The sequence below is a fragment of the Motacilla alba genome, chromosome 3 (assembly GCF_015832195.1).
Source record: "Motacilla alba alba isolate MOTALB_02 chromosome 3, Motacilla_alba_V1.0_pri, whole genome shotgun sequence".
Lineage (NCBI taxonomy): Eukaryota > Metazoa > Chordata > Aves > Passeriformes > Motacillidae > Motacilla > Motacilla alba.
In genome coordinates, this window is record NC_052018.1 from 22461397 (window position 1) to 22487083 (window position 25687).

Below are 25687 nucleotides of genomic sequence, written 5' to 3' on the forward strand. Positions count from 1 at the left end.
GCGAAGGTGGCTTTTCTTGACTACTGAAATTGAACAAGTACTGCAGAAAGTACATTTTGTGCTATGTGCAAGTGCAGTCATTCACACCTAAACACAAAAAACAGGTGTTCAAATGATGAAAGATGATTGAAACACAATTGTAGCTGAATAGTATGAAATGGTTATGATAGCAGTGTGGTGTTTTCTTCTAAAGCAGGAACTGTACATCATACAGAGACATCAGTGCAGACAATATTATCCCTAAGGCATTTTGGAAGGGCAAACTTCATGGATATTATTTTATTTGGATTAGTTTCCAGACTTAGGTTCGAAAGTCTCCATCAAGTGCCACCTTATGTTGTTTTTCAGGCTGTGTAACAAGTCTGTTAAAATTATCCTATATTTAATGGGAAATGAACAACACAGTTCTTGCAGAGAATATTTGGGATATTGTCTGGAGTTGTGATCCCTTCACCAGTATGAATTTCTCAATTTATTAGTATCTGTGCTTTGTAAAACATGTGAGCAGTTCTTTGAGGATTCAGAACCCTTATTGCTTACATGGATGAGTAATAAAAACACTGAGTTATTAGGCTATGGATAGAAAAAAAACCTATATTCTTCTTCTCTTTGTGCTATGACACTAGTAAAAATTTTTAGAGTAAAAATTACAATCATCACTCAAATACCTTGTGACATTTCACTCTTAAGGGCATTTGTTATACATATTTGAAGCACACTTCATGTGAATGAGAAAAAATTATACTCACAAGCTTAATTTGAAATACAGAGATCACAAATTGAAACAAGATGTTTTGACTTGATATATGAAAAGCTTTTTGACTGTCATGCACTGAAACAGGTCCTGCAGTATCTATCCTTGGATTTTTTTCAGGTGTCAAGAAAAAGGCATTCTGTACCTTACTGAAAGAACATTAGGGAGGGGATGCACAAAACTTAAGATCAGTCATCTAAATATATGTTTTATGAAGAGAAATCGCTCACTCAAGGGGGTGATTCATCCCCTTCTAAGATAAACCCAATGAATCCTCCTCTGGAGATGCCTTTAGACAGTAAACATTAGGTGGAATGAGTCTTTATGCCTGGAAAACTTTAACAAAAAAACTTAACTTTAACTAGATGTAGTTATCTGGGAGGCATATGGGTCCGAGAGGTTAAATAGGATAGTTTGATACATAAAAAGCAAACTTTTGCCTCTTTTATTCTTGAGTGTGAAAGTTTTCACATGTGGCCTACATGGTGTTTTATTGTCATTTTAAAATGTATTAAGCAAGCATTGTCCCTAAAAAAAACCAACTATTTAATATCTGAAAAAGAAACAGAAACTATTTCACACTGTGGTTCAAGTGAAGCAGTTCAACTCCTCCTGTAAAAAAAGAAATACTCTAAATTGGATGTTTTATAACCATTTAAATCCCATTTGAGTAACTTTTCTGAGACACTTCTTCTTCCCCACTTCACCTTCATTAGAAAGGTTTTCCTGATTTCAAATATGATTTTCCATTTAACAGCACAAAAAGAGGAATGGGTTTACATTAATAATGTCAGAACTGAACATCTCTTTCCAACTTTTAAGTGATTGCTTTTAAAAATCTGCATAGCCTTCTACTAGCTTCACTTAAACATTCAGTTAAGCTTACTGAATTAGCTCACTTCATCTTTTCTGTTCATCATAGCTGCAACAGTCTTTTGGAGATGAGTTACTTATTCAGGGAGGAGGGCAAAAAGCTGAGTGCTGGAAGTCCACAACAATCTTATCAGACTACTGGAAAGCACCAGTGGTATTCCTTAAACTTTTGCTACAGCTGAAATAAACTCATTTGCGAAAGGAATATATGCCTGGCCTAATCTGAATGGATCATAAAAGTAAAACTTTCAGGTTGTAAATCTTCCTTCAAATCTACTGTGACTTTCATGCAGCTCTTAGTTTCTGACATATTTGAACACGTGTGAAGAAAATACTTTTTACCCCGAACTTCAGTGACATAATATTCTTTTCCTCAATTACCGAAATACATGAGTATCTTGCTGATTTTTCTTCCTGCCTGAAATAACCTCCAAGACCTCAAATACTGGCTACCACTCAAAGCTAAAATATTCTGACATCATCTGTTGTACTTCCTCAAGCTGCTCTGCTGCTGCTCTGCTGAGTTCAGCTCTTGGCTGCCCTTCACTGCAGATATTTTCTAAGTACAGATATTTGAAGGTGAAGAGGAACTGCATATTGCCCAGGATCTGGTGATCACAAGAAGTACCTTCCTTGTCCAGTCGGAAGCTCTATGTCACTATAAGGAATATATACAGATTTATTTGAACGGTTCTCTGATTTTGTTACAGTAAAGGAAGAACCCAAATATTTTCAGTATTTTTTACATATGATATATATCTTTTACAAAGACTTACACTTGGCTTTAAATATTTTGCAGAGTTCAGCAAAAAAGTGATGTGTTTGCAAGAACATTCATGAGATTATTCTTGAAGGAACTTAGCAAATTTATCTCAGTACAGTGCAGAATTATTCAATTTCCTTTTGCTTTAGTTTCACTGTTCTGATTTTCTTCAATATGAGTAATCCTGTTGTAAAACAAAGTATTTTCTTAATTCAGATTGAAGAGTCCACTTCAGTGCTCTGTTTTCTTTGCCCTGGTGCCTAATCTTTCCACATTCTCCTCCAAAGACATAATTGTGAGAATAGTACCTTTTTTTGGCTCTGGAATAAATAACCTACAGTTTCACATTTAGCAGCATCAATGTTCTATCCAGATTATACTTACGAATGAAATATTTCTTTCTTATTACTCAAAGTCATGTGAGATCAGTAAACAGTTCGTTACCTGTTTCTAGGTTTTCTTCTGTTTCACTATGGCCTGTTGTACTAAACTCTAAAAGTTTACTATTTATGAGAAAAAGAAAAAAGCAATCATTCTCAATCTTACTATTAACTTTAGTTTATGAAGGGAATTCTATAATAATTTTGTTGATCAAACAAGATCCTACACTCAATAACCTGGGAGCATCCTAGGAAGCTTTTCCTCTCAGCTGCCCACTTGACTTTTTGCAGAAGCATCACAGCCTTCCATAAGATCTCTGGTTTAAACAAACTCATTGGAATAGTCCATCCCTTTTCTGTTTCTCTATTCCCTGCCTGAAGAGTATTCCATCTAATACACTCTAAACACAGTGCCTCTGTCACTCACATCTTTCAAAATCTTCCCCACTAATCAGTATTATAACTCCGGAGAGCTTCACAGCAGGCACAAATGTTTCTCCTATATGGCTACCTGTAAAAGCTGTAGGTTCATGATCAGTTGGCTTCCTTGTTCCATCAATTCAGCAAAGTACTACCTGTCACTATCAGACCTTCCACCTGCTCCCTGTGCTGGAAATCTCCGCATGCAGTACTAGTGAATAAATGGCACCAAGATAAATTGGTGTCACAGTAGATTTTTACACAAATCTTTTTCATTCTGTTTGTATAAGCTGACATAGGTTATGCAGGTTTACAAAGAAGCACAGCCATTTGTTTTCCATTAACCTTCTCTATGTCTCCTAGCTGGCCCCTTGCCCTGATGGACTGCCTCAGCTACTTTGTGCTTTCAATGTATGATGTATCATAATAAAACCGGTCCAGCAGGCATCAAGTCTTCAATGAATGCAGATATTTTCTATAGTTCTGGAAAATTGTATCAATACAATTTAGTCTATGAATATACAGCGTTACAGAACACACTGGGTAGTAGTGTCTAAGAACTGCCTCTAAAAGTATATCATAAAATCAGAACCATTCAGTTCCTTGTTTGAATGCTACTTCAACCATAGTCTTTTCAATAGTCTTAACTGAATGGCCGTTACTAAATTGGCATCTTCTAAGTGCTGATATCATGAGACAGCTACATCTGAGACTTTTTAGCAAGATTTTACTAGACACTTAAGAAGTATTACTACATAAGTGGTTCTATTAACAACAGAAAAGAATTGTCAAGAAAGATGGTGGATTATGTCCTTGTTGATGTTTTCATATCAAGAATGGTTTACTCTCTTGATAATAAAATTTAACAAAATATATTTTTTTGTCTCAGAACCATTTAAAGAAAAAGTCTATTCAGCATCATTTAAGAGCTAGAAAATTTTCTGGCTCTTGATGTTATCAATTGCTTTTATTAATTTTCCTTCTACATTTACTCAAAATAACAATTCTAATGAAACCCCTGACTAAAAGTACCATGCATCAACAAAACACTGCAAATTCTTTTCACTTATTTAAACCAACGCATTTTAAACAATATGTGGAAAGGACAAGCATTTATAGGCAGACTTTGTGAATTATGAAAATTCATTGAAAGAACTAGCAATTGCAAGTTGATTTACATTTTTTCACTCATGGTTTTCCATTAGCATACATTTATTTCAGCATCCTCTATTATATTCATTGTTTGACTTCAGGATTATCTGTTTGTTAAATCCTGAAATACTGAATGTAATTAAACACAACAGATAGATAACTTTGGTGCATAATTATCAAAATACCTAATACCTTCTTGAACCTGTCTGAAAACTTGCCAAAAATAAAATACTTTATTTGAAATGCTCTGCAACAGAGGCCGGAGTTACTGCAAGAGTAAAAAAGTAAACACAGCCATTATTCATGTTTTGCTTTGGAAGCTCTCTTATTCTTTTCTATTTTTAGAAATTTTGTAATAAATATTTAACTTAAGCGGACCACTTTTAGCTGTATAGATAAAGATATTGTGGGGTTCTTTCCTCCTAAAAGGAAAACAAAACTATTTTTAAAAACCATTCCATTCTTCTGGCAATAAGCAAAAGCTAAACAGGCATACTGTACATCCTGTAAGTAGGCAAAAAAGCAGGGGATTCTTTATGATGCCTTTGAAGTCATCCTGTGTACATTGATAAGCTTTGTTTCTAGGAAGTGCCAGGTTTTCATCTCCTAGTTAGCCTGTTAAGGATACTTCACCTCTGGGGAATTTACACATTTATGAAGCACTGACATAAGACAAATCATGTGCTCTGCAACTCCCACTGAATATGCAAAGGGAATTAATGTATTAGCATAGGTGAGGATAGAGGAATTAAAAAAAAAAGAAAAAAAAAAAGAAGTGAAGAACTGAATGACTGTAACATCTTTCCCCACATGGCAATGCCATCAAGGAACAAGGCAGAACAAGAACTGTATCCAGTGATATATACTGTGGGAATTCATTTCTATGAGACCAATGTTGCTGGTATGGCAGATATGAAGAAGACAAGACAGAGCATGTCACTGCACTGTAATTTTTTTTCTGGTGGTTTTCAGGGACATTCAACACCATGCCTCCTTCTGAATAGAAACTCTGAAAATATGAAAACAAATTCCACAAATAAACACAGAGAAATTGGGACATATATATTTTTATTGACGAAATCAACATCAAAATACAAAAAAATCAAATGAAAATGACAGAGGATATGTGGAGAGGAAAGAACAGCAAATACTGAAACAAACCCTTTGCTCTATACCTAATTAATTTTTTAAATTTTCAATTTTTCTTTAAACTTTTACTACAATCTAATGGAAGATGGGACAATAAATATAATTCAAGAGGATGTCCAAACACCAATTATTTGGATTCACTTTTTACACTACAATATTTTATTTATAAATTCAGCTAGCTAAGTGTTTTAAAACTGTATTTATTTGATGAATTAAGATGTGCTAGTCCAGTATAGTGCTGATTTTTTTATACCACTGAGCCGATTTTCTTGACCATGATAAAAATGGGGCACTAAATATTGCTAAAAATGCAAGCTACAAATATCTGAAAAAATTGCTGAACAAATTAATTATGCATAGCTTTATATCCAATTGGTAGTTCCAATATTTTAATGAAATAAATTATAATAATTCTGTTTGCCTGATCAAAGATTAAACAAAGAAAAGAAAATTAAATTGACTGCTTGTTAGTATTAGTTTTGACTGACTGGAAAAGGCCAAGTTACGGCAATAATATAGCTATGGTAAGATAATAATAAACATGATGTTAATTTGATATGAGGGGGAAAGAGTAATTGAAGGATCTGTATGCTAACTATATAAAAAGTGTGATAATCAGAATTCTTACTAGGAAAAGAAAAGAAGTTTATTATCCCATTGTTGCTCAAAGAGGTGTGTTATGCTGCCTACCATACTGACTTGCTTTCAAGAAGCCAGTGACAGTGTTAGATGCACTAAGTTAGTGTGGAGATTTAACAAGAGATGGAAATGAAACTCCAAATAAACCATTCCCCTTCCCCTCACCCTTTCTAGTAGGAGAAAGATAAAGACAGAGACTATAGGTTGAGATAATAAAAGAAAAAAAAAGCCATGGAATAAGGAACACACGGTAACAGCAACAATATCAATAACAACAGTATAAAAAAAAGAGAAGGTGCTTTACACACCTTTACACACAGAATTTCCCCACCTTGACTTAGTTTCATGTGGCTGCCAGGACAAAGACAGGATGGTGGATGCTCCCCATAGGTCACATCCATGTAGCCCCTGGGACAAAGACAAGATGGTGGCCGCTCCTTTGGTTGATTGTCCCTGTCCTTGAGCCAAAGACAATGGGAAACAATGGTGGACAAACCCCTGAAAGCCAGATTGTCTGTGTCATGCCACACTGCCAGTTCAGATGCTAGACTGGATTCTGCATGGCTGCTTCTGGCACTGGCACTGCACTGTGCTGGCTCTGCTGGGGTTTTGGCTCCCCAACAGAGCAGTCCTGCTTTTGTCAGCACCATGGCTTGGAGACACAGTGGCTTTACGTCTCCAAGCCCATCCCAGAAACAGGACAGGGATGAGCAGCACCAGCAGCAGAGGATGACCCTGACAGAGCTGACCCCAACAACCTCCCCAACAGAAAGGCAGAATTAGGTGCTTCTGGGGATGCACTCAACCTTTTCTGGCCCCCAAAACCACCCCACCACCAATGATATGGCTGGTATAGAACAGCAACCTGGCCCTGCCCACATGGATGTTGGGCCTGCCCCCTCTGCTGTGGTCTTCAGGGCAGCCAGGACAAGGGTGAGAGATGGAGAAATCTTGACTCCATGTTTCAGAAGGCTGGTTTATTATATTATGATACATATTATATTAAAAATGCCACTCTAAAACTATACTAAAAGAACAGAGAGAAAGATGCATCAGAAGGTGAGACAGAAATAGAAAGGAATGAATAACAAAGGCTTGTGACTCCCAGAGAGTCTGACCCAGCTGCATCCTTGATTGGTTATTAAGTAGAAACATCCAACATGGACCAATCAAGAAAGCACCTGTGGCATTCCACAGCAGCAGACAGTAATTTGTTTACATTTGTTCCTGAGGCCCTCTCAGCTTCTCAGGAGAAGAAAATCCTGACAAAAGGATTTTTATGAAAATATCATGGCTATACTCTGCAGCCAGGACAGTGAGTCAAAAAAAGCTCACCTGTGCACACACAGGGAAGCATAGAGATATGGTGGTGGATGGGTGAGACAAATGCCTCTCCCTGGCCTTTCTGCAACCACCCTAGATCCATCACCACAGGTGTAGAAGAAATGTAGAGGGTCCTGGGCAAGTGGGGGAACCAACACAGAGACCCAATCTCTACCCCAGCCTCCCCAGGGCTATCCCTGGTGAGACCCAGTCCCAGGGGCTAGGGCACAGCTCACTCTAGGAGCTTTCCAGTCACTTCAGCGACCCAGGAGGGGCCCTGCTTAGGGATACAGAGCTCATTGTGGAGTAAAAGGGATGAGCATTTTGGTATTCCACAAGGATAATTGTGGAGACCCCAGGAGGACATTCCCTGGTCTAGGGAAACACAAGAAGCTTCCCTCAAAAAGCTGTTAGACCCCATTGGCTCCTTCCCCTGTTCCTATCTCTGTCCCTATGTCCCTGAGCCACACCTCCCTATTCCCTGATTGGCCCTCACCTTTGTACGGAACAGAGACCAGGGTCACCCCCAGGCCCCTGCAGAGAGAAAGCTGGACCCTCCATGTGTGTGCATCTGGGACGTGATCATCTCACTGCATGGCTGAATAAAACATCTGTGGATTTTATGCAAAGGTTCTTTTTGCTTCCTTACCGTGGACTATGCTAGTGGCATTTCAGACTGCTACAGATAATTATGGAGTTTTTAGGGAAGGAACCGTTATCTGTTTATGGATTAAATTGGCACAAGAGGTGTGTGAGATCAGAACAGATATATTTTAATAGATTTATATTAAAAATGTAAAAATATCAGAAATATATTTGTGTATTGAGTTTGAACAGCAGCTTTTTGTAGGGGGGTAAGGGTGCTGCAGGGGTGGCTTCCGTGAAGAGCTGTCAGAAGCTTCCCTCATGTCCAATAGGACCAAAACCAGATGGCTCCAAGACTGACCTGCCACTAGTTAAGGCTGAGCCCATCAGCAATGGGATAACATATTTAAGAAGGAAAAAAGTCACAGTGCAGCATTAATAGCAGCCAGAGAAAAGAGTGAGAATATGTGAGGGTTGAGCTTGATTTGCCCATGACTATAACGGGGGAGTGATACTTTGCTGTCCTTATCTCAATACATTTTCTCTTACTTGTCCTGGTGAGGTGGAGGAGTGAATGACTGATATGGTGGGTACCTTACATCCAGCCAACATCAGCCCACCATGGTCCTTATGATGCTATCTGCAAATGGACAAGCTTGTGACTTTGTTTTGTGAATAGCATTTACACCTGACAGCTACCATGAAAAATCTATATAAGGGCTCTAAAGCACAGTAACTTACTACCTGGCAAAGCATAAAGACTGCTTCCATTTAATATCTAAGGACTGAAATTAAAATGACTGACTTTTCTATTTCCCTGAAACAATAGTCTATTGTTATTTTGCAGCACAATTATACATCTTCACCACACACACACATGAATGAACCAAGAAAGCAGTCACAAAAAGACAGCACAGACTGACTTTAAAGAGCTATTGTTTCTAGCAAGCAGCAACAGGAGAATGCAGTCAAAGTAACATCAGAAAGTTCAGTCCCAAATGCCCTGAGGACAGCTGCTCAAGATTGAGAATTTCTGGGAAATTAGAACAAACACAAAGATTCCTTCAGTTTGGTCTGGTAAGGAGGACTCATCTATTAGCAAAGTGAGTGTTAAATGGTTACACTAAAAAGTCTATATGTTTATTTCACGTGTCTCGAAGACAGGATAGCTCAATATATCAACACATCAACCCCAACTACATGTGTGTATTCTGAAACAGTCTGTTTAAACTATTGGGAATAGCTGCCCATAAGCAAAATGTTACTTGGAGGTCTCAGAGTCATATAGCCTGCAATGCAGGATTTGCCCAGAGGACAAATACAAGGATTGTGTCTGGAGACAATCAGACATTGGAGGCATTCTTTCACTGCTAGGTTTTGTGCCTGAAAACAAGGTCATGTATGTCACAAGATTTAGCTTTTTGTTTTTTGGGGGTTTATTTTGTTGGGGTTTTTTTGTTTGTTTGTTTCATGATCAGTTCAAATGAATATTTAACTTGAGAGAAGCACCTAAGATGGAAATAGATGTGAAGGCTGTTGAATTTTAGCAGAAATAAGTTTCTGAAAACAAAAACATAAGGGAGAAGCTCAAAGAGCTGGGATGTTACAGCTTGGAGAAGAGAAAACTTGGGAGGATTACGGGTGGATCTTATTGGTGTGAATTAATACCTGTGAGATGAGATAGTGTAAAGTAGGTGGAGACAGAGTCTTCATGATGAGATCCATTGACAAGATGGGAAGCAATAAGCTCAAATTGAAGCTCAGGAAAACCCAGTAACAAAAAAGCAAAAACCTTTTTACTCTGAGGGTAAACACTGGCACTGGTTGCCCAGAGAGGCTGCAGAGTCTCTAATCTTGGAGGTATTCAAAACCCACCCCTGACCCAGTCCTGAGCAGCTTGCTTTAGGTTACACTTCTTTGAGAAGGACACAGGGCTAGATGAGCTCTAGAGAGCTCTTCTAACCTCTGCTATTGTGCAATTTGTGGTACTAGTAGATTACTCTAGCTGAAAATATTGTTAATTCTGCTTAGTTTTCAAATACACACATAATATAATTACTAATGTTGTGTAATAAAAAGAACTTATTGAAGCTGTTAGATTAACCTGATTTTTATACCACTATGAATTTTCATCCTATGGATCTTGAAATCTTTCTCCTAAGTTTCAACACAGTTTATGTTTCTATCACTAACATAGGAATTTATTTAATTGCAACTGAGACTGATAAAATAGATAACTATGTAAGTCATGATCTCTCACGTAATTCAGAAATCTTTGTATTAAATACAGTAAAATTTATAAAACTGCAATTCATAAGAATTATTTAAACTAAGAAAGAAAATTTCTGTAATTGTCAGATTTTGAATTGCAATAGGATACTTCCACATGTCATTCAAGGTATATTGCACATCAGGAAGTTCACACTTTAACCCAATATCTGATGTATTATGCACATCAAGAGAGACACATCTGAAATAACGATCTCTCCAGATAGTTCTCAAAAGTTTTAACTACTTGGTGAGTATTTATCTAGAGAAAAAATATATTGAAGAAGAACAAAAATTGTTTTCCAGTGTATGTTACATCATCACAAACTTCCTACTTGTTATTCTGTTGATTCATAGTTTTCTGGTGCCTCAGCACAACAAATCACCATGTTTTTGTGGACCCCAATTGACAGGCTTAAGACTTTAAGACACAGAGTTAACATAAGCAGTGCATTTATATTCATAGTACACAGCAGTGGTATTATATATGCATCCTTGGTAAACTTTGGAAAAAAATAAGTTGTAAGATCAAAGGATCACATGCTGTGTTGCCAAAATGAAATGAAATTTCAGATTTTTTTTTTCTGAAATATTCAAAATATTTTTAAAACTAAAAGAACTATGTATATTTAATGCTTTTGTTGCACATGCATGCCGTAGTCACCAGAAAACATACAGTTATTGAAATGTATTTGTCATTTCAAAATTAATAGAGGTCCCACAGTTTCAGGGAAAAAACACAAATGTCTAAATTCCTAAAGGATTTGATGCTGGGGGGGGGGGTGGGTGGTAAAAGGGTTGAAACAGCATATGTAAGTGCACAATTTGAAAGCACAGATAAATTAGGAAGCTTTTCTATTTTCCATATAACTACCACGTCTTTCATCTTGAGTAATGATTAATAAAGTACAAAAATCAATAAAGAATCCATTCTAAAAATTGCATTTAAAAAAGTACCTACATGAACATAAATAGAAATGACAGCAACACTGACATCCTCTTGTCTTCTTTTGAAGTTGTATATGCAAATATATGCAGGAGCCTGAAATATAATCTGTACTATACTGTGGTTGAGTCAAATTTCCAAACGATGAATGTAGCTTCTGGATAAGAGTTAGATTTTGAATAATGAAGGAAGACAATATTTAGATAGAAGCCTGCCTTTGTGTGGAATTGGCTTTCTGCAAGTTTCATTCCAAGCATGTTTTTAAAGCAAAGATGAGACTGACTGCAAAGAAATTTATTATGAAAAAAGTGAGGAAGCAAATACATATTTAGAGCAGACTTCATTGTGAAGCAAACATACTTGTTCCAAAAGTAAATCCCTAGAGATGTCTGATCACAAAGGAAAACAGATATTCAGTGTAAGAGTGATAGTTATATAGTAATAAAAAGAGTCAGCTTTTTACTGTGTCTGTGATATTTAAACATAATTATCAAAATCCACCACCACTTTCATGATGCTTAAAGGTAAAGGACTTTTTAGGTGTGCTTTTATAGGTTTCCTACCTTGAAACTGAGCATTAAATCCCTTTCGTCGGTGATTGCTATCAGACGTAAAATGGAGTCGTAACCAGTTCTTACTGCTGATAACTGGAGAAGGTAGATTCATACCACTCAACCTGGAAAAAGACAAAAAAAAAAATCTAATATTAAAAAAAATTCTTGTGTACACCACTTAAAAGAGAAATCCCCTCCAAACCTCAAAATATATTAGATCACAATGATTCGCTGTCATCTAATCTCAATGTATTACTAGTTAAGCAACTATGATGTTGAGAGAAATATGAGGGCTTTTTTTCTCATTACAGCATTTTTTTTTTACTCATTACATCCTTTTTATGACTAAAACTTATTTTTCCAAACGATTTTTTCATTAATTAAAGAAGAAAACCAGTCTTGTGAGAGTGTGTGTATGCAATGGTAGGTGTGCATGCATGTGTCAAAACATTCAGCAGAAAATAAGTCTATTCAGTTATGACAAGGTCTCATCATCTGACTCCCTGCTGTGGGATTTGACAGGAAGTCAAATCTCAAGTATTAAGAAGTGTTAATTAAGGGTTATGGACACTATCTAATTTTAAGTTTGGGTGGTAAGTTACAGGTACACAGCTATGCTGGTAGAACTGATTTTGTGTACTAAATAAAACACAGAAGTCTAAGCACAACAGTAGATATGAAGAAAGTGCACCAATAATTTTTCTAATACAGGCAACAGGCCCTTGGACCACACTGGATTATTCCATTGTCATTCATTACACTATACAATTTATTAATGATGCTAATTCATGTCTTCGTTTACCAGATGGTAACTTTTTTTTTTTTTTTTGTTTTGCATGACCATGCTCCAGATTTCAAATTTCATCTTTCTTTTTTTTTTTTTTCTTTTTCCCTGAATAACTCTGGAGAACTACACACAATTAAGACACAATTAAGTTTATCCTTTTAAAAATGTTGATTACTTAAAACAAAAGTCAAACTGATGAATATCAGAAATTCTCAGCTAAGATATCATCTGCATGAGGGTAGATTTGCCAGTACTAAAGTAGACACAGTACATATTTTTGGAGCTAAAAAAATAATCAAACTGAAATGGGATTTAGTCTGCCTCCAAAATTAATCAGTATAGAGAAATAGATGCCTTTTTTATCACAGTATGAGATATCAGAGTTTCATTAAATATTCCAGATTAATAGAAAACTCATCATGTTAAGAAATAACATTTCTGGAGACGTCTAGCTAGAACCATGGCTGAATTCCCCCCCCCCCCCCTTTTTTTTTTCTGCAGTAGAACAAGACCAATATATTGAAACATATTTTTATTGGATGGATTTTTCATACTTATGCAAACTACATGAGAGTAATTTAATTTCAATTTATAATCTCATTTTCTTCATCTGCTTGCTAACAACATAAGGAAAACCCAATCCTACTTAAAAACAGTTTTGATGGAAAAAAAATGGTTTGTCTTTTACAAGGGGATTTACACACTTCATTTTAAACATGGCATTCAATAGTTCTTAAAGGTGTTCATTAAAATATTCAGACCTATACATTTCTACATCTCATTCAGATGGACTTTTATACTTAATATATTCTTTCAGACACACTTCATTTTAGGGCACCACTCTAAATATTTGTAACTACAAACTGGCCTTTTCTGTTTCAAATCTACTAAGAGTTTGCATGTATGTGTAGAAAGTACTAAGATATAACTAAAACGGAAAATTAAAAAACAAAACTATATGTGGGATACGGAACATATATTTGCTAGTACCTCTTTTAGCTACTGTCAAATGTAGGCTAAATCTAAAAGTTTTTACTATACATAGGCTGTAGCTCATTTCACTGAACTGATAACTCATTTGTCCAAGTAAATAAAGTTACATTCTAGAAACACTGTTTTAGGTGTTGGTTTTACTTTAAAAAAGAAATATACAAGTAGTAACATTCTAGCTGGTATATCCCGAGCTCTCAATTTCAAAGCTGGCAAAATTCTAGGCTGAAATATTAAATTGTAATATGAATTACATTGTACATTAATAGAAGATTAAATGAACATCATTATAAAAGCATGTTCAGAGCAGCTCTTTCCTTAGTTACATATCTAATAAGCAGATATTTCCCTGACACACAATACATAACATATTTTCATGTCTGTGTGAACTCTGCAAGGTTCTTAACAGTCTCAAATCTCCCTATAATACTAAGAAACATAATATGAAAATGACACTGGGAGAGTATTTAGCACAACCTATTTTAGCAGAGCTCTAATTTAGCTGCATAATTTCTTTCATAGGGAACTCTAGATAGGAATATGTTTTTAAACAGCAATGCTGTTTGTGTTTTAGTTGGAGAAAGTGAGAAAGGGTAAAAAATCTTAGTGGTTCTTGGAAGAAAGTTATAACCAGTATATGGCACAATGGTGGATTTTTTTCTGTAAGGATTTCAAAACCTCTTCACTATAGTACACAAATTAAAAAAAAAAAAACAACAAAAAAAACCAACAAAGTCTGGGAGCATTAGCTGGGAATCCTGTGGCTGACATGTGGACATCAAAAGTGATACCCCTACACTTCACTCTATAGCATTCATCTTGAGTAGATGGGATTTCCTATGGAAATTTCAGTTTCCAGGAATGGAAGATTGTGGATACAGTGTAAAATTCCTCTTTACATGTTAATTGATCATTTTCGTGGAATTTCTGAAGAATGGGCAACCAAAGCTGTGTATGGAAGAGAGAGGTGGACATGGCTACTGATTAAAGTGGCAGATCATCACCTGAATTGATACAGCAGGCAGATCTGTACCTCACACAGAAGTTGAACTATTATATGAAACTGGTTTTTTCCTTCTTACTTATCTCTAGGCATTCTTTTGTTTTTTGTTATTTTTTAAAACAATGGAAAAGGAGACAAATAAACTATCTCCACTGCACAGTAAATATCAAAATTAAAAAAAAAAAATCATAACATTATTTGTGTGTTCCTCAGAGAAAAGTAACAGGCAGGACTTGTGCTGGTAGGTTGCTACAAAAGAAAAAGCGCAACTAAAGCAAAGTTTTCTTTATTTCAAGTGCACATACATAGTATTCATTCCTGTGGCATATAAACATAGGTAGAGTAATTTTAGCTCAGTTAAGGTGTTATGTCTAAAATCAGATGAAGGCTTGGAAATACTTTGTATCAGACAAATTATTCAGATAGGATAAAACCCTCCATATTTCTTAATATCAAATTACTCCTTAAAAGATTTCATGCTTTGATCTCTATTAGGGATTTCTCCAATGCTGTCTAAAAAGAATATTGAAAGTTTGTCTGTTCCTTTTAGCTGAAAACATTTATTATATGGGAAGTAATGGAAAAGAAATTAAATTCCTCGCTTATGTTTGAATTCTGCCTCCACTATGAAAAATGTAATGCATTTTTGAAACTGGTTTTAAAGCCTAGCATAGATAGTTTTGAAAATTGGCTCTAGCCTAGGATTGAAGTGATACCTAATCTAAATTACCTTAATCAAGTTGTTCAAGAGAGAACACATACATATGTATAAATAATGTTATTTGTGCATTTTCTGGAAATAGTTGGTTTGACTTGCAGAGCATTGAGTTTTCATTTCCTGTACTGATGGAAGCCAGGACTTTATTTTCTAGGATCAGGGGGTTAAAAATTCAAGTGTCACTTGAACAAGTGACATATTTGAATGCTCTGGGCTTAATGGTATTTGAGGCCATGCACTGGAAGAGTCTGAAGGAAGCATTGGAAGAGACTGAAGGAAGCATTAAATAGCTGTTTATTCTCTGAGAATAAAAACTCAGTGACATGTTAAATAGCAATCTTGTGAGAAGAAAAGTAACAAACAGAAAATGAGTTTTCAACTAAAATTGTAAGGTAGTGTATTTACCTGAGGGCTTAGAATGAGAATTGCACATGGAACCTAAAATCTCTTTCTGCATACTAGAAGTTGCACTGTGCTTTACTGAACAAGACAGCCTTGCAGGGAATTCCTGTGCCTGTTCCAGCATCATAAAGAATTAAAGGGCCAGCTTCTGAGAGCTTTATAGTTGTATTAGTATCATACTGCACCTATGCTGGCAAACTCTGCATCTTATAAGAAATATGAGAAATAATTAAACAACCCCAGCTATTCTTCTAAATCCAAAGGCAACCAGGCTGCTGCAGGATCTGAGACAGCAGAGGAAACTCTTTCTGTTGATCATTGTGAGCTGCAGACAAACTTTTTTATGTTAAACTACTTCAAGTGATGTTGTAATTTCAATTCTTATTCCATCATTACCTCACACAGACACTAATCTGCTGTTTATGCAAATAATAAGACATTCTGTTTCCATGCAGGCTTGAAGGAGTAATGTTTTCCTTATGTATAGTATGTCAGATATAGAAGCAGAATGTCCTTTGAAGTCTATTGCATTACCAAGAGATTGTGATAAGCTTTATCAAAATTATTACTAACAGGACTGCCACTGAAATATTTTTCTCTTTCCAGTAGTTATTGTTTGACTCAAATTCAGATATAACAAAACTGTTTTACATTTAATTAAGATGACTAATCTAGAGAGGTGTAATTTTGGTTTTGATTTTGGATCTGTTAATAAAATAATTATTGCTTTTGTCAGAAGAAGTGAACCAAATCTTGTTTCTTTTACAAGGATCTTGACATTGTTTTGACTATAATAAACAGATAATCTTATCTTATAAAACAACTGACAGTTCAGTTTCATGAAAATGCAGGAAATAATTAGGTGGGTTTTGTCAACTCATCTACCCTTATCCTTCTAATTTAGCTATTTTCACAATTTTCTATTAAGCCAACTATCTATATAGTGAAAGTAATATTATTTTTCAAAACAACAGTGAGTGTATTGTTCAAAAATACAGTAAAATATAATAAAATTAATTTAATCTAGTCTAAGCAGAATAAATTTAAAAATATACACTCTGTAAGGACTAGTTCAGACTAAAAAAAACCCACAGAAGCATTCCAACAATTATGCATCAATTTAGAATACTTCTGCTGTTTCTATATTCACTTAACCACAGAAGTATTTGTATTCTCTAGCATGAGTTTGTTTATTTATTTATTTATCTATTTCTTTATTTTGAAAATCGTATAAAATATTGTAATGGTTTAGGAATGGTATTCCCCAATTTAGTTCTCTCACCAGGACTCCAAGCCACACTACTGCTCATTTGCTCTCCCCTTCTCCTTCCCTTCTCACACCAGTGGGATGGAGTTGAGAACTGGAGGCATAAAATGTGAAGATCATGTGTTGAAATAAGAACAGTTTACTGAAAACAGCAATGAAATAGAAACAGTAACAACAACAATATTAGTAGCAAAAGTATACAAAAAAAAGAGGATGATTCATATACAAAATGCTCATGGGGACATGAAGGCAACGAAAACTGGCAAACAATGACAACAAATCTTTCATCCAGAAGCCTCAGTCTTCTTTTTGGAAGTCGGAGTCCCTTATCCCTACCCTCAGCAATGCCCTGTGGTACAGAAATACCTCACTGACATGCTGACGATCATGCCCTCTACTATTACTGCAAAAAAATTAACTCTGTCCTGGCTGAAACAAGCACAAACATATAATGAATTTCCATAACAGGTCTCTGGGTTAGGAAATTAAGAAAGAAAATTGTACACTAATTTTCAGCTGAGAGCTATCTTCCATTTTGCACTCCTCTCAGCTTAAATGTTTCTATGAGCATGCCCATAGATAGAGGTCCAAACAAGAACTTTCAAGGATCATCACTCACTAACTGATAAAATAACAGGAGTTAGTTTTTCAAGGTGTAAAGTATGATTATTGCAGCAAATAAATGAAGACAATGTCTATGCATGTTTGTATATATAGTCTCTTTGTATTATCTATATTCTATATGTAAATATTTATATTTAGTATAGATATATTAAAAAATAATATTATCGGCTTTTTACATCAACCTCATTGTCACACCAGCGTGTGTATCAGGTATTGACAGAGAGCAAGTAATGAGCAGCTTTAGCTGTAAGTAGATGTGTAGCTTTGCAAACTGTGTTAGAGGGTTTGAGACTGAAACATGCATACTGTGGCTGCAGTTTCACAGACATGAGATGCTCTGACAAGCAGCTGCCACCTAAAAGAAGTGTGATGTTATTTTCTGTTTTCCTTCTCCTGCGTTTCCTACTCCTTCCTTAATCCTTTGCTTCTGTATTGCCCTTCCTTATATGCATCAGCTTGGATTCTTGCTGGAATTTCTTTGATCTTATTTAAAGATTATAATGGAAGAAAATTATTCTCTCGTCCCCAATCCCTTCAGGTCAGACATCGTGTGCCATTTTAGTGAATTAAGTTGCTCATGGAAGAGAGAAACATATCAGAGCTGGCACAAATTCAGAGTCAGGAGCACAGGAAAAGCAAAGTGAAATGGAGCTGGAGGTCACAACTTGGGGAAAGGAAAAATTTATAGACTAATATAAATTAGGGAACAACAAAATATAACAAGGGATAGCTAGCCTAACAATTTAGACTATTTACAATACCAATGAAGTGAAACAATACTTATTATGCTTGATAAGTGAGACCAGGTTGTCTCCCAAATATGAGACCAGGTTGTCTCCCAAATAAGAACTATCAGTTAAACATGAAAAGTGTAAATTCGCTCTTCTTTATGTAGTATTTGAAATAAGAGACTATTTGTAACAGGTAACACAATCTACAAGGAAAGGGTTCAGAAGTGGGGAGAGGCAGTGTGAGGTGCTTCTTATTTAAGTAATTAGACCCAGCATGATTTTTCTCTGCCTACTTCCTTAACCATGAGTTGTTATACTGGATGCTGCAAATAAATATCTCCATTTGCATTGTACCTTACTACCACTTGGGACAAAAATGAATTCAATTCAATGGATATAATTTTGGGTGAGCTTTATTTTACTCTATCTTAAAGACATAGGAGGACCTTAGCAAATCTAACCTTGCTAAGTACCCCTAGAAACTTTCCTGAGAACTATTCCGGAGAACTGGATATGTTCCTGGGAAGCTCAATGAGACTGACAGAGCTGTTTCCAGGTGAGTCATGAAAACTAATGACTGGTAGTAATACAGAGGGCACTTGCTGTAAAGGAAAAAAATTGACAAACATCTAAAGTCCTGATGGACTGCCTGATTCCTCCACAAAGAGTTTGCCAGAGAATTTTATATCAAATACTTATGTCAGTCTGGGTCTAAGGAAATGGTTCAAATGAAGCACAGAATTGATGCATGTAAAAAGGATGAAATAAATTTCAATGTCAATTTCAATGATTCAGATATTTTCACCTGAGTACTCTAAAAATGCAATATTTTATTTGCTGTTATCCTTCACATTGAGAGTAGAAGGCTTAACCATTAATAAATGAAAGCATGCAATGAAAGTTCCTCTTCAAAATGAAATAACCCAACATTAAATAAAATACGATCTTCCATAATTGGTTTATGTGGCATTATTGAGTAATTATTACATTGATTAAGCTCATTACTAGCTTCATTGTATTATAAAGAAATTCTGTCCAGTAAGCATTTTAGATGAAAGTTTCATATGGAATGATTCTTAACGAAAGAAAAATAAAAAGACTACTTTGCCTGTGATAATGAATTTTGAAAATTTTATGTAGTCATTATAGAACATTTTGAATCTGACAAAATATTGGTTACTCACTTTGTTCCTTTCTCATGGCACTTATTAAGTTACATTGGAACAGGGTGACAACTTATTTAAAACTAAATTAGGATAACAATATAAAATTATTTAAGGCCATATTATTTTCTTTTTCCCTTAAATAAATAAAGTTTTAAGCAATAAGGTCACAACCAGGCAGGTAAAAATGGAAATGTAAGCAGAAATTTTATATTTTCTAAAAACATACTCATATCATACCATCCCAAGATACAGTTTACGTTCCTCATGTTGTCTCAGCAGTTTACATGTATGCTTAAAAGCCCTTTGGCCCAGTGAAATGAGAAGAGATAAGGCTTCAACTTATGTAATTTTACTTGTTGTCAGTGAGTGGTCTCCATCTCTGAGAAGTTCTTTTTATAGAAAATGGAGAGGAGTAAGTATTTTGGGAGTACATATCATCTGAGATATTTTAGACTTCCACATTAGTTTGAAATTATTCTCACCTTGGAATGCAAGAGCTACAGTGAAAAGATCAGTAAGTATCAACACCTGAGCATCATCCAAGGCATATAAAAGGTATTGTAATTCAGCTTATGGGACATGACATAACTCAGAAGACAATTTATTCTCCAAAGGCAAATTTTGTGCACAAAAGTACCCAGACTCTTGTAGTTTGACATACTTCACACTGCACATGATGGTTGCATATGCTTTGTGTTTGGCTACAGGTTAAAGCCAAAGGCAAGAGCTTTTAATGTTTTGTAACTGGTGTTTGGAAAAGAGTTTTATTAAGAACATCTGTTTGTTGATTCAACAGTGATAGCAAATACTTTTCTTTATTACTGTTGTAATATTTAAAAAACATCATAAGGACAATATCCCATGGCACTCTGAATATTGTTCCTTTGGAAGATTACTACTGCTCTCACTCTGATGAATAAAAAAACAATAATTCCTTATATGTTAGGATTCTTTCTGATATATAGCTTTCATTGTCCAGTAAAATTGGAACATAAAGTTCTAAGACACCCCAATCAATTAGATTTCATTGTTTAATACAGTGATATTCCACCCAGGCCCTGATTTCTACAGGTCACTTTTTTATAGCATTCAATGAGCTTGACATCCAGACCCAGAGAAGATATGTTGTAGGGTCCTGATGTTAAAATGGCAGCTATCCTGAAGGGAAAGAAATATTTGAAACAAGCTCACTATTGAACAAATATGAAACTAAATTGAAAGCATTTTAACTGCTACAAAGATATAGTAATTGAGTACTTCAGAGATAAAATTCTGCTTTAAAAGTTGTTCCATAGCTCAGTGTTATTATTAATAGCCGAAATGATAAAATGTAGGTCTTAGAGCACACACAGAATTCTGTTTATGAGAACTGCCATTATAGTGTTTTTACTGCAATTATTCAGACAGGCATTTTTGTTAACATTCTGAAAACTCCACATTTTTTACTGTGTTCCCTGTACTGTTCTACTGTATTAATTCCTTAACAAGTTCTTTAGTGTACCATATAGAGAAAACTTTAAATTCTTCAATAAAATTCAGAAACCGCTCATCTAAGCAGGAGTTTCCAACTTTTGAATTTTTTATTTCTGTGCTGGCTTTGCATTAATTGACACTTGGTGAGGAGGAAAGGAACCAACCATGGAAGTGATTTTTCTGAGAGGAGTTATTAGGAGCTTCCTCTGTGCCTGGCAAAAAAAAAAAAATTGCTGGCTGGCTTTGAAGAATAGGCAGGCTGGTAAGACAATTAAAGAGCTGAACACTCCTTTGTGACATTCACATTTTAAACCGAACAAGCCCGGTAAGCTCTCTCTTTCTTCTGCCCTTCAACAGGTAATGAGATGCAGTCCAGGCCAGGCCCACTCCAACATGGCCCATGCGGCCTGGCAGGGGCCAGGCCAGGCCCCAGCGGCTGCCGGGCAGGGGGAGGGGAGGCCATTTGCCACTGAGTCCTAGCCTGGCTGCTGAGATCCTGGCCCTCCCCCAGCACGGCTGCTGAAAAAAACCCAGAAGAGTCTCTGCAGCCCACACAGAAAGCAGCCCCACGGCTGGAATTGAACACAGCTGGAGCCAGAAAACAGCCATGCAGCCAGAGTGGCTGCTGCCGTTCTGGCCCAGGCCCTCTGACATTCTGACACAGCCCCGCCAGCACAGCCTGAAAATCCATCACCACGAGTGCTCCGAGTGCTCCGCTGCCACCCAGCAGAAATCACATGGACCATATGCAGGCCTGGGCAAGATTAACTCTTTCAGCACTGTGAAACCCCTCAAAACAGATGAAACTTGCAGACAAAACAGATGAAACTTGCCAGGTGAGAGAAAAGGACATAGTGAAGACATATAGAGGAATAACATGAAGACACCAAGGAAGAAGTCAAGTCCCAGATGGGAGGGGAATGAGGAGATGATTTAGTCTTAGTCTGAAATTATTCTAGTAAGGCCATGGTGATGGACTGTAATACACTAGAATATCCCTTTAATTAATGAAAAAAGCATGGGGGGATGGAGTGTTCAGACTGTAAGAGCAAAAGCATCCATACTGAGGCAAGCAGATGTTGAACTAGCTGTGATCCAAATGAGAAGGTTTAACAGAGAGAGATAAGAGTGATGAAGACCCTTTGCCTCCAGGGAAAGAAGAAGAAGACCTCTGTTCCCAGAGATGAAGATGATTTCAGAGATGGATAAAGAGAACCTCTAAGAATCATGTCTGGACAGGCTGTTTGGATCCAATCCAGCTAGCTATGGACCCCAGCCCACGTGATCTTACATAGGCGAAAGCAAAAGACCAGAAGCACTCTTCTCCACAAGGGGACAAATGTCCTCTGTTTACTGACTTGAGAACCACCAGATGGAAAAACCCACATGGGAAGGGGACGACCAGGAGCCTCTAGGGGGTTTTATACCTGGGGGAATGGGGGGTGGAGGAGGAGGACCACAGCCAAGGGAATACCAGCAAGGAGGGGCAAGGGGAGGGACTGACCAGGGGAGAGACCCATAGGGGGTGTTGGGGAGAGGGGTGGGTGAGGAAAAAAACTATGTGGTTAGAGAGGGGAAGAACAAACCATGTGATATAATATAAACTATCCAGTGCAATGTAAAGACTACTCTGTGCAAATCTCCAATCACCCAGCGCAAAACAACAACAAAGTAAACTATTAGTGCAATACAACAAGAACCTTTGCTTTTGAACAGCTCATCCTTAAAATAGTACCCCATAAGTTAAACATGGCCCATGAACACAGCTGTGAGGAGGCTGGCAAAGATGGGAGGGACTTCTTGATTGCAGATTTCTAGGCAGCTGCTATTTGTGGAAATTAAAAGCCACGAGAGAACTGTTTCTTATGGAAAAGTCTCCATGGCATAGCAAGAGAGAATTCTCTCCCTAAGAAAACTGATGAAAGACTATTCTAAAGTGGTAAACTGACTGTAAATACCAAATTTGTCTCTTTATGTTGTCAGTGGGAAAACAAAAGAAAAGTTGGGAGGAGTAGAAGTGTTCTGAAGGTTTATTCTGATTTCTCATCATTTTTTTTGTCTTTTAGTTTGTTAAAATAAGTTTTCTTTATACCCTTCAAATTTTAAGTCTGGTTTGCTCCTTCTTCTAAGCCTTGTCTCACAGCAGAAAATGAATAAATAATTTTAGTAGGGGCACTGGCATTTGACCACTGCTAGACCCACTGCAATTAACCTTCAGTTATTGTGAATTACTAGTAGAGGATTAAGATCTAACAAGAAGCAATGCAAAAAGCAGATATATGAATCAATGGCCAGTAACCATCAACCTTATTATACCTGTTCTGTAAAAACTCACTTAAATGATACAAAAACAATATCCAGGGCAGTTTTTTTAGGTACATCAAATATTCAATAGGGGATTTTTAAGTACATCAGGTATCTACTGTATTTCTGTGTTTAGAAAGACCGATCTGTAGTGCTGTATAATATTTTTTCATTCGTGGTTCCTGCTGTAGAATTTTCAAAATAAAATAAAATGAATATACAAACATAATTAATTGAAAAATGTTTTGTCATTCCATTCAATTAATTTAATTTCATTACTTTAGTAACAGTTCTCCATTATATATTTTATATTGGATGAATTGTTCTGTTTTTTGTTTTAATGAAAGGCTTCAAATATCCCATTTGGCTGTGTTATAAAATAACTAATGAAAAACAGAAATCCAGGAGAAAAAAAGATTAAAAAAGCCATTGGAAGTAGTATTTCATGATTTTTGTTAGACTTTAATTTGCAGAAATTACATTGGCTGTTCTGACTAAGAAAAACCTCCACAGGTTTTTGTATTTAAAACCTCAATCCAAATGTGGTTGCTAAGATGCTGACAATTAGCATCTTTGAAAGTCGTATTGTATTGTACCTTCATGTGGACATAGTACATTTGGATAAAAAAATTGAAAATTTGAGTGTGATCAGCAAATATACTACTTGGATGAAACACTGGCATGACTGCAGCAAAGCAATGATAATACTGTTAACATTAAAAACAAAGTAAACCAAGCCACCACCAGGTAGGTGTAAACCTTACTACATGTCCAAATGATATTATTAGTACTTCTAAAATAAAAGTTTTTTTCTTGGGATGAAAGCTTTGTGCAGGTCTATCACTTTTTTTTCATAAGAATGTTAAGCACTGAGTTAGACAAAAAATGACTGCATTTACTCATTTCAGTGATGGTATGTATTTCATCGATACTCTCAACTGGTAAAAGTTAACCCTTCTGGGTTTTGTTGATATTTGGATTAGATAGAGCTAAGGCAAATGTTTACATCCTTACTATATCTTGTCAAGCAAGTTGACTTATCTGCATTTTTGATTTGTTCTCCTTACATTGACCATATTGTTTTGCCCTGATGGTTGTATCAAGTAAAAACCTCTTTTTGTTTTCTTAAGCTATCCTTGGGTGTCAAAAAGTAACTATTTTCACTTGAAACACAAGCTTTGCCCCAGTAATAAAGCTAATGGAGAACAACAAAATTTTCTAGTAATATATTCCCAGCTGTCTTGGTTTTGGTTTTGATTTTGTTTGTCTTGTTTTGTTTTCCCAGTTTATACAGAGAAAATTAAAATACTGGTTAAAAACAAACAAAAAACCTTGTTATTCCCCCAAAAATACTGTTTGGTAATTATGAGAAAATAACTGTAAACAGGAAGGATCATACAATCCCTATACTTAATGGAAATTGACATTTAGGTACCCACCTTCACAATACTTGTCTCCCTTATCTGAAATTATAATATAATGAAATGAAATTTCTGAGCTGTATCAGCAGTAGAATGTGACAAAGAGTAACTATGACAGTTTGACAGAAAATGTTGGCTGCACCTTGTTTGGACAATATTTCAGCCTAACAATGAAGAACTTAAATTAAAAAACCAGAACTTTCCAAAACTGATGTAAAACTTTTCCATTCTATGAAGCTGCTATATTTTACTTTAGAGTATTGTTACTGTGTAAAGAAAGTAAAAATATGTTTTGTGGGAGTTCAGGATTTACTACTTGGTGGCTTGTTAAAAAGGGGTAATATGAGTTGGTTTACTGGCATCTCCCAAATGTAACAGAAGACAAAATAAGCAATAGAAAAATTTTTGCTCAAATAATACACATTTATTCCAAAATTAAATGTCTCCCCCGCCTCTCAGACCAAACTTACTTGTACATGGCCTATTAATACATGGCCTCAATACCCTGCTAACACAAGGCCTCATAGAGTATCAGGCAAGAGATGCATTCTATTTCTGTAGATATGACCCTTCTGAATTATATGACAGTATTTCCAAATAAAAACAAATAAACATAGAAAATCCCATGGCCACAGAAAAGCTTAAATGTCAGAGAAAATTAGAAAAAAACAATCCTTCCTAAGAGATGTTTTCCAGAGAAATGCTATGGGAATTCTGATTCTAGATATGCTGAAACAGTGTTATTTCCAGGTGATCTATTGCTCATGCCAATATAAAATTATTTGCCATGTTAGTTCTCTTGGGTGAGAAGTTGGGTGGGAGAGAGAAAATCTCATCAAATTGTAATCAGAGTGCAACCACATAATAGCTGTTTACAATAACATATATACTGGAAGCCAGGTGAATGTCTCCTTACTTTTAAATTTGAACACAAGATGTATTCAGTTTCCTTATTGCTTAATGATATACCTGTTGTGAGCTGGATTCTTGCCTCA

At 35.9% G+C, this 25687-nt stretch overlaps 1 protein-coding gene across 2 annotated transcripts in view; it reads right to left on the minus strand.

Annotated features, from left to right (window-relative positions):
- The window catches only part of CSMD1 (CUB and Sushi multiple domains 1), a 1065169-nt gene that overhangs the window by 377058 nt on the left and 662424 nt on the right, over positions 1-25687 (minus strand). For both annotated transcript variants that reach the window (XM_038133051.1, XM_038133050.1), the window contains exon 6: positions 11816-11928. In XM_038133051.1, the coding sequence (XP_037988979.1) occupies positions 11816-11928 (113 nt within the window). The remainder of the gene's footprint in view (positions 1-11815; positions 11929-25687) is intronic.